At 41.8% G+C, this 10012-nt stretch overlaps 1 protein-coding gene across 1 annotated transcript in view; it reads left to right on the top strand.

Moving 5' to 3' along the window:
- The first annotated feature begins 1402 nt into the window (after positions 1–1402).
- The window catches only part of CHRFAM7A (CHRNA7 (exons 5-10) and FAM7A (exons A-E) fusion), a 113434-nt gene continuing 104824 nt past the window's right edge, over positions 1403–10012 (top strand). The window contains exons 1-3 of the mRNA XM_019533161.1: positions 1403–1433; positions 2218–2261; positions 7050–7129. Coding sequence (XP_019388706.1) covers positions 1403–1433; positions 2218–2261; positions 7050–7129 — 155 coding nt within the window. The remainder of the gene's footprint in view (positions 1434–2217; positions 2262–7049; positions 7130–10012) is intronic.

Genomic DNA, 10012 nt, shown 5'->3' with positions numbered 1-10012 from the left:
AGGCTTGGGACCAATTGGCTAAGCATCATGGCTTCAGAAAAGGACCTGGAGGTTACAGTGGACAATAAGCTGTATAAGAGTCAAGAGCATACCCTTGTTACCAAGAAGGCTAACAGCATATTGGGCTGTGTTAGTAGGAACATTGCCAGCACACCAAGGGAAATAATTATTCCATTCTATTCTGCACTGGTGAGGCCTCATCTGGAATACTGTGGCCAGTTTTGGGCCACCCACTCCAGAAAGGATGTGGACAAGTTAGAGAAAGTCCAGTGGAGGAAAAACAATGGTTAGGGGGCTGGGGCATGTGACTTCTAAAAAGATGCTGAGGGAACTGTGCTTATTTAATCTAGAGAAGAGAAGATTGGGGGGAGGGAGGGAATTTAATAGTAGCCTTCAACTACCTGAAGGGAGGTTCAGTAGAGGATGGAGCTGGACTGTTCTCAGTTGTGGCAGATGACAGAACAAGGAGCAATGGTCTCAAATTGAAGCAAGGGAAGTTTAGGTTGGATATTAGGAAAATCTTTCTTACTCATATGGTGGTGAAGCACTGGAACAGGTTACCTAGAGAGCTAGTGGAATCTCCATCCTTAGAGGTTTTTAAAGCCTGGCTTGACAGAGCCCTGGCTGGAATGATCTAGTTGTGGATGGTCTTGCTTTGAGAAGGGGCTTGGCCTAGATGACCACCTGAGGTCCCTTCCAACCCTAATTTTCTATGATTGAGAACACACAAGAGAGTCAGAATGTTTCACAAGAGTGGCTCAACTTGAAACCAAGTTGACAGTGATTTAACTATTTTACTGCCCAGCCGCTGTTCGGTGAACTATTTGAATTGTGATCAAGTTGGCAAGCTAGCTGTCAGTTCCATATCACAAAACACCCTACAGCAGTTGGCACTAATTTAACACCCTTCTCAGATGTCTTAACAGTGAACATATAGTCAATAGATCTCCATATTAGTGTAGCCCAGATACACCCAGGGGTGTGCCCTGTCTGGAAGTGGAAGGGATGGGCTGGTCAGGCAAGAGTGCTGTGAGAGGTGCCTGCCACTGGGGAGCAGTTCCCTCTTTTCTCTATAGAGCCAGGCCAGGATAAAGCACTTAACTGTATACAAATGTATTGCTATACAAAATTAAATACAAATAAGAGACATTAAATATTTACAGTAGAATTGGTATGTGACACCATATACAATAACCTGTAATCAACACATTGTACCACTTTGAGGGACTGCAAAATATAGAACAGGTAACTGGGAACGCAGTAGAGGTGATCCACAGCTCAGGCAATAATTAACCCCCTGCACAGATGAACATTAACACCCTGGAACAGGTAAGTTGAGGCATCAACACAGTAAATACATATAAGCATCGACTCGGATAGACCCAGGTAAGCTGAGGTAACAATGGAAGAGACATACACAGGCAACAGTACAGGTAAGTTTTGATAATGGGCAATAAACATATATAGGTAATAAAAACAGGTAAACCAATATAAACCTCCTTAATGAGTATCCATAACTATATTAACATGAACAATGTGAAGCGAACATCAATCACGAAATATGAGGTGCACTCAGCAGCCTATGGGGTGTTCCCTGGAGCCCCTTCCCTTTAGGGCCCCAGCATGTAGAAAGGCGGCCCCCGCCACCCAATGGAGGAGGCTGCAGACCCTCCTCTCCCATGCCCACCTTCCCTGTGGGACCCACTTCCCAGCAACTCTCACTCCTACTCTGAAGCAGACAAGGCTTGTCCCCTGATGGCCAGTCCTGCAAGTGCCTCTCTCCAGTGGTGCCTCTGGCTCCTCCCAATGACCTGGGGTCCTGTTTTGGGCCCACCCAGCCTCCCACTGTGGGTCTTTCCCCTCCCCAGGCCCTGCTCTGGGGCTCTTTCAGTTTAATGCTGAGCCACACTGCAGGGCTCTGGTTACCCAGCCTTGAGCAGCTGCCAGAGTCTGAGCACTGTGCACTGATCTGCACATCGTTGAGGCTCAGGTGGGGTCCTGATGACAGTCTTCTCCAGAGCTCTTCTCTCCTCTCCATCCCTCATCACTTCTGCCCCCAGTGTGCTGAGCATGCTTTCCTTTTATACACTTCAGGGGCTCTGCCCAAGAAGTCCAGCGGACCTGCCATGCTGCAGTCTACAATGTGGTCCCCCTCCCTTCAGGAAAGTGGTGGTGCCTACTTTCCCTAACTTGTTCCTAATTGGCTCCACCAATCAGAATTGAGGATTCTCGAGCCCCTGGACGTGTTGGAGCTTGATCAGGTAAGTCTGTCACATTAGGAGGCACATCAGAAAGGTAATGTGGGGGAACTTGTGCTTTTGTTGCTTATGATGGATTTACTGTGTGGTTTGGGATTTCAGATTCCAGGGATTAATCGCACACTTTTTGCAGTACTAAGTTAATTTTAAATGCAAGGTTTAGGGTAACATTTTCCATAGGACCAAATGACTTAGGAGGCTAAGTGCCATTTTCAGAAGTAACTTGGACAGGGAAGATTTTGAAAGGCACCAACTGCACTTAATGCATGTCTTTGCATCTCCCCCTCACATAAACCAAATCTGCAAATATGGAACAGAGCTGCTCTGAGGGCACCCATCTATAACCACTCTCAAAACTTTGGTGTCTGGTAGTCTTGACAGTTTGGCCTATGTGGTACCCCAGATGTAAGCACCAAACCCAGAAATGCAACAAGTAGGAGAACGTGGGTGATATATGCTTGTATGTGTCCCTCCCAAGACTCAGTGAAAATGCAGAATAGCCATATCCTTAAAAGCTGAACATGTACTGGAAGTAAATGTGAATTAGCTGCCTTCCAGCTGTGTCTTTGAAAACTTGGCTTTAGGCACCTAAATCCATTAGTTTTCATTAAGACTTAGGCTCCTAGGGCATTTATACATGTGCTCTGGGAGGTGGTGGTGGTGGGTGTGGGGGGTGCTTGAGTGGCTCTGAGAGCTGCTCTATGTGCCTGGAGTGTCACATGTATCAGCATCCCTGTGCTGAAAAATGGTGGTTGGGGCAATTTAACTAAAGACGATCAAATGAGCTTCAGTTAAAGTGCTCCTGCTACCATTTCTCTGTGTGGGGATGCTGATACATGTGACGCTGGAGTCGGCTGGGGTGCAGTAATTACCACATTCCAATTAATTGAGTCTGCTCTGACCCCTAAGTGCCAAAGGCACCTAAACATCTTTCCAAATTTGGCCTTAAGTCCTATTGCAATGGCAGTTTTGGGGCCTAAATACGTTTTAGGATGATATGCAAATATCTTCTTGGATCTGTCTCAACCTCACTTCCGAAAATGTGATTTAGCTCTTCAGTTCCATGGGCATTTTGGAAATTTTACTCAGGAAAATTTTGACTGATCAGCAGCAGGTAAATCAATTAAAATCCTGTAGGTAATAGTTGCTAGTATTCAGGGAACATCCAGCAAAATTAATTGGCTAATTTATTGCTTAAAATATTGAAGCCTTTTCTGAACTATTTGCACAGTATCATTCCATTCTGACATTATGGATGCTGTTGTTACCATTGACCTGCCACATTATATTATCTTCTTAATTAAAGGAGAATTCAAAATAGCAGTTCTGGCCATGAAAAAAAGACAGCTTAGCATTAAAAAGGATAGTGTCATTTTTTATGCCCCCCAAAGGATTCATTAGGAACAATAACTTCAATTACAAAGTAAGATTTCATATATGTGAATCAGTAAATGCAGAAACATTATTTTAATAGGGTGACAGATTTTGTGTATACAAAAATGAGGATGTGATCAGAAACCTCAGTTACATTGCTATATCCAAACAGTTGTTATAACAGGGACCCTACCCCCTTACTGAAAGGTAAGGTTAGAGAGGGGTGTGGTACCTCTAAGAGGACCCTGCTATGAATACAGGCCAGGTGGCAGAAGTTGGAGGGGCCACCGCTAGGTTCAGATCTCCAGGGGGAGAGGGTGTCAGACCCCAGAGTGCTGTGAGAGGTGCTGCCCAAATCTTACTACCAAGGGTGACACCAGGCAGCAGAACTAAAAGAGCTGCCATTTCCAGAGCATAAATAGTGGGTTGCAGGAGCTGAGCCATAGACAATTAATGGAGGGAGGCAAGACTGCAGCAGAGCGGAGGCCTGCTAGCTAGACTAGAAGAAACTACTGCTCCTTGTCAAGGGAACCCAGGGCCAGATGGTTGGAAAGGGGAGAAGCAGGAGTAAATTTAAAACACGCCCAGGGGCTAGTGCGGGGGTAGGCAATTATATTGGCTGGAGGGCCTCTTAAGGAGTTTTGGTAAGATCTTGAGGGCCGGAGGGTGAGAAGATGGGCAGGGTGTGCTGGGCCTGGCGGATGGGGTAGGCAGAGAGCAGTGTTTGGAAGGAGGATGGATGGGTGAGCACTGCCAGAATCATGAGGCAGTGGCAGCATGGACCTGCCTGGGATACAGCTGTGTCTTCTGTTTTTAGAGCTGTTCCCTGTTCTTCTGTTCTCTGTTCAGAGCTGTGATCCTTCTGACCCCTTCTGTTCTCAGTGGTGGCAGTTGGCAGAACAAGAAGCAATAGTTTCAAGTTGCAGCAAGGGAAGTTTAGGTTAAATATTAGGAAAAACTTTCTCACTGGGTGGGTAGTAAAACACTGGAATAGGTTACACAGAGAGGCTGTGAAATTAGGGTTTCCAACTCTGACTGAAGCTATTCTGGGAGATTTTTTTTTCCAACATGATGTGATTGTTGCACAAAAGCGGTTCGTTTCTCTGGAGGTCTGCAAAGATCACAGACACACAAACATCAGCCGGCACAAAAGGATGTATTTGTTTGCAAACAAGGTCAGAGTGGGGCATTGATGCCCAAATCAGCTTCTGACAAACTAATTGTGTTTGCAAGCGGAATTTATCTTCTCTCTCCTGAGCACGTGTGCAGACACTGGAACTCTTACAGCTACTTCCATTTCATACAAGCATATATGTAGTTACATCATTACATACATCACATGTATAGTATAATTAGCTACTTAAGTATGCGGGGTGGGGAGATGAATATGCAACAGTTCATTAAGCATGCCCAGGAACTACAACAGTTCGCCAAAAGTTCATACCCCAAGGCCACAGTCAATTGAATTCCAGCTTCTGCAATCAGCATGAGAAAGGCTAAGGCGAGTGAGGGGGAGAAAGGAGCCTTGGGCAGTATTTCTTTCTTATCAGGTGCAAGATGCAAGCTGCGCATTTCTAACAATATTCCATTTCTAACATAATATTGGCTAAAAAAACTGCTGAAAGCAGTTGGCAACCCTATGTGGAAACTCCATCCTTGGAAGTTTTTAAAACCCAGCTAAACAAAGCCTTGGCTGGGATGATATAGTTAGGAATGGTCCTGGTTTGAGTAGTAGGGGGTTGGATTAGATGACCTCCTGAGGTCCCTTCCAACCTCAATTTTCTTTGATTCTATGAAGAGGAAAGCTTATGTTTCGGTAACTACCATTCTTAAATCAAAGCTATGTGTATTGATAAGCAATCCTTCACCGGTGTGTAGAGGTTTAGCTTCCTTGTTACCCAACATTTTGCCCATAAAACTGCTTATTCAGCCTCTCAGGTTGGAGTTGTCATTATTCTTAAATGACTTTTTGCTGCTTGTAGAACCAAGGCATTTACACCTGGGTTCTTCAACTTCAGGGTTACTGAGCTGCAATCATGGAGGCCACTAACTGTGGAGGACCTCTCAGTTCTGTATGTGTTCTTTTAAGTTTGGACTGTGATTCCTGTTTGTGTTGACTAGCACTTTACTCCAGTAGTAACTTCACTGATTGCTGTGGGGCTGTATGCAAGATCCTAACTCAGCACAACCCTTAGGCTTTAGGTAACTGCGGCTGTGTCTACATGAGCAGTGGACTGTGCAGTTGCTACTGTGGAGTCATGTGGTACTTGCATAAGCACGTACTAAATGACTGCGCAGTTACTGGTGTTACTGTGTAGTAAAGTTGCTGCGTGGCTTTTTTCAGATGGTACTGCATGGTAGTTTGTTACTACTGTACAGTATTATCGCCCCGCAGTTAGTGCCCGCCAATGCTACTGTGTGGTAGCAATGAGCTACTGTGCAATAGCATCTCATGTACATGTGCCCTGTAAGTCCTATTAAATTCAATGAGATTTAACATATCTAAAATTAAGCACCTATTTATATGCTTTGCTGGAAAGGGACAGTACGTTGAATTGTCACTTTAGCTACTAGTCACGGTGAGGAGGAGGGTCAAATTTTTCATTGTATGGAAAGTAGGTTGTGGATATAGACGGGTAACAATTTTATCAATATCGGAGGTTAACAATACAAGCTTTTATGATGCAACTGTTGTGCAGCATCTTTAATCATACTTCATCCCAGATTGAAGTTAGGGTGATTTAGCTCACTTCTATTGCAGCAAGATCACATGAGCATAATAGTTATATTATAAAGTCGCTGCATATTCCCAAGCAATGGCAGTCCCCCCCCCACCCTGGCCCTTCCCCTTTATAGCTGTAAAAGGTATGTTTGCCCTTACCCTGTTTTCTGGGAAAGTGAGACTTGGTGGAATACTGAGAAGTTTACTATTACTTAACTGTGCTATGAATATATCCTCTCTTTCTCTCCTGGATTTTAAATTGTGGGTAGGAGAGGTAAGTAGGAAATGAGGCCTAATTTCAGATATGTCTGAGGTTTCTGAAACAGTTCATCCAGTTTAACTTCTGTAATGTATGTTGTACTGAAATGTACAAACCTCTTGCTAGCTCAGAAAGCATTGCTTCTTGGTATTTATATCTAACTTATTCAGAATGCATATAGTGTTATATATAGTTATTTCTCAAGAATCAATACACCTCAGAGCTTATTCTGATTTAGTTTTTTTCCCCATGAATTATAATAAATAACAATATTATGACTCAGTGGCAGTGAGTCAGAGCCTCAGCAGTACTAACCGTAAATGTAATCACAGTTCTTTCCCTAAGGGAAAGAAATGACAAACTAAAACATGAATCATCATCCTGAGAGTGGAAGCACAGTGCTTTGTGTTAAGGGTTAAATGTTAATTTATTATAGTTAGAGTGTACACCAACTCTTCTGCTTCATGCAGCCAACATATGCCACAGCCAGATCCAGATACTGGCTGCACAGTCAAGGTAAAAAATAGAAGTGTTGCTCTTCTTTTTTTTTTGCTTTGTACTGAGGAGGATGGAGAGATAAAAACATTCCCTTCAATTCACTTGAACACAAATAGTAAACCCAGAGTCAGAGATCTAGATTTCCAACCACACTAAGAAAAGCTGATAATTTCTGAAAGGTGCTGAGAGAGTGGGATATTCCTATACCTACAGCTTGACTTTACTTGATGTTTAAAAAAAACCCAAAACCAAAAATGATGTAGAACACTCTGTCCATGCCAAAAGTAATAACTCAAGCAGCCAAAATTTACTCATAAATCTGACTACCCAGACCAGAATTTGCCATGGTAAACAGAATAGTTGTTTTAATTTATTATAAAGTTAACTAATTCAATTTAAAAATAGTCAAAAAGGTTTGGAAAATTTTCAAATGGGGGTGGGGAGGAAAGAAGAAGACCAGGTGAGAAAAACTGTATAAAGCAAGGGAGGCTTTAGTTTAACAAGCAGCATTTGCGAATGTAGACAGGTATGCTGCTGGCTATGAAAATATCCTGTTTGTTTAGGGGATGGAATAAAACTGTTTAAAGCCTAATTGTACAAAGACCCTTTGGATACATATCTAAAAATTCCAAGTACTGAACAAATGATAAATACCACAGGCCTGTGAAGCTTTGCATGAACGTATTACATGTTAGTGGTATTTTAACTTAAAGCTAGCCATGTCCATCATCAGCAATGGATCGGCTACAGCAGATTCATTCTCTGTGTTTAATCGTATTGCATGTTGATGACTACCAGATCTGTAGTATAGCTTGGGTTTAGTTTTGTAGGGCCAAAACTGGTTGTACTTAACAACTATTTCACATTTTATCAGTATAGTGACTGAGTGTGTGTTTCAGCTCAATATTTTAATTTTGGCCCATAGCTACTGCACTAAATCTTAGATTTTTTTTTTTTTTTTACTGGAATTTTGGTGGCTACTGGACCTGGTTCATGCTTTATAGAAGTGGATCAGTTTTAACATTTGCCTTCATTGGAAAAAGAATGAGGCCCATTATTGTCCTGTCTTGTAACGTGTATGTAAATAATACACAAGGTGTACAAGTGCCCTATGCTGATACTTTGTAAAAACCAAGCCTATCCCCCTAATGTCAGACAAAATTTGTTTTAAAATGTGATTAATTTCTTGGAGTACCTTGAATATTCAATGAATTGGAAGTGCCTGGAAATTAGTTACTAAACACTGAACTATATTCAATAAATATGAATCTATCCTGGAAAACCCTTTTAACAACGTTAACTTTAAGATAGCTTTTACATTTTCTGTTTGGAAATTGTTCAGGTGAGAGGAGAAAACATCCTGATAGTAATAAAATATTCCAGACAGCTAACTGACATGTTAAATTGTGTTTGTAGCATAAATGTTCCAAAAGAGACTAACTGAAATGCCTATGTTTGTAGCAAAAATGTTTATAATGTTACAAGTATTAAAAATTTCTGTTACTTTTGAAGTGGAACAGGCTGGAATGTTCTCCTAGCTGCTTTCCTAGCTGGAAGTTACAATTCTAGCTACTCTGAGAGATCCTTTGAAAAACGGCATGTGACATTAAAGATTTCCCATCTCTGAAAGACCCATGACCTATGAGCATTTTGTATTCTTGAAGTTACTCATTTTGGTGTTTTGTTCTGTGACTACCAAAAGTTGGCAAAGCATTCCTTAAAGTTGTCTCCAAATATTTGGAGACAATAAGCAGGAAAGCAGCTTTTTCTTTCAGACATGACTGGCAGCTGGTCTGAGAGAGACAGTGATGAATTCCTTTCCTGGCTATACTGAAACACCTGGCACTTGGTCCTGCTTGTAGGATCTTGGTGAGATCAGTGCAAGGTTCTGGTCTTAAGACGATAATTATACACAGAGAGCAACATTTCATTTTAAAAGCAGCAAATGATACACTGTATTTGAGCTGGAGCCAAATGCTTGAGAAATCCATCACTGCTGTTAATAATTAAAAATATCACACACAAGACTTGCTTGACTTTTTCTTTCCTTGCTTGATGGATGGAATTTGGCAGTGCTACTGATAATGTAAGAGGTTGGAATAGAGAAGTTGTGCAGTATAACAAAAGTACTGAACATGCCTACAAATGTATATAGCTAGAGAACTTAATCCTGGCCATAAAAATTCCATGTGTACCATATGCTCCCTAAGAGGTGGAGAAGAGCAAAGCCAGGGCGCTTTTTGCACAATCTCATCAATCAAAGCTTGGCTCTGCAAAACTGGGATCTGGATCCTACTTCATCTGGAGCTCCAAAGTCGGAATGGATTGAAACAAAAGTTTCATCTTGTTTACGATTTGCTAGAAAACAAGTCAAGTTGCAAATAATTTAAGTTTCTTACAGGTCTAAGAACTGGCTTGTATGCACAAAACCGATAACTTTTGGCAGACTACAGATTAGCATTTTAAAATACAGCAGATGGTAAGTAATTATTTCACCAGGGGAAAGCAAGCATCATTTTGCTGTAGGACAGAATAAAAATAAGTTTTTCCCCCAATGCTTATAGACTGGGGACCTGGTAGAGCTGCAGGCCTAAAAGGCAGATTTCTTGTCAAACTGAATTGTCTTCCAAGTTACTGAAATTCATGTGCAGCCATTTAGAATTAACTTTGTGGAAAAAAGTTGCATGTGTTGTTTTTTTGTTCCCAACTTTCTGGTGTTTGTATTGATGTAGTCGGGTGGTAAAGTGATTATGTGTTGTTGTTGCATAAAGTGATTATGTGTTGTAAAGTGATTATGTGTTGGTGAGAAGTGACCGCAGTGCCCTGTCACTACAAATTGATCTATTTGGGCCTAACAGAGGCTGAAACGACAGCAGCAAGAATCCTAATGAAAATCTCAAT

The sequence above is a fragment of the Crocodylus porosus genome, unplaced genomic scaffold (genome assembly GCF_001723895.1).
Source record: "Crocodylus porosus isolate Cpor-Errol unplaced genomic scaffold, CroPor_comp1, whole genome shotgun sequence".
Lineage (NCBI taxonomy): Eukaryota > Metazoa > Chordata > Crocodylia > Crocodylidae > Crocodylus > Crocodylus porosus.
Note: the sequence above shows the minus strand (reverse complement) of the source record. Positions and strands in the feature narration are given on the sequence as shown.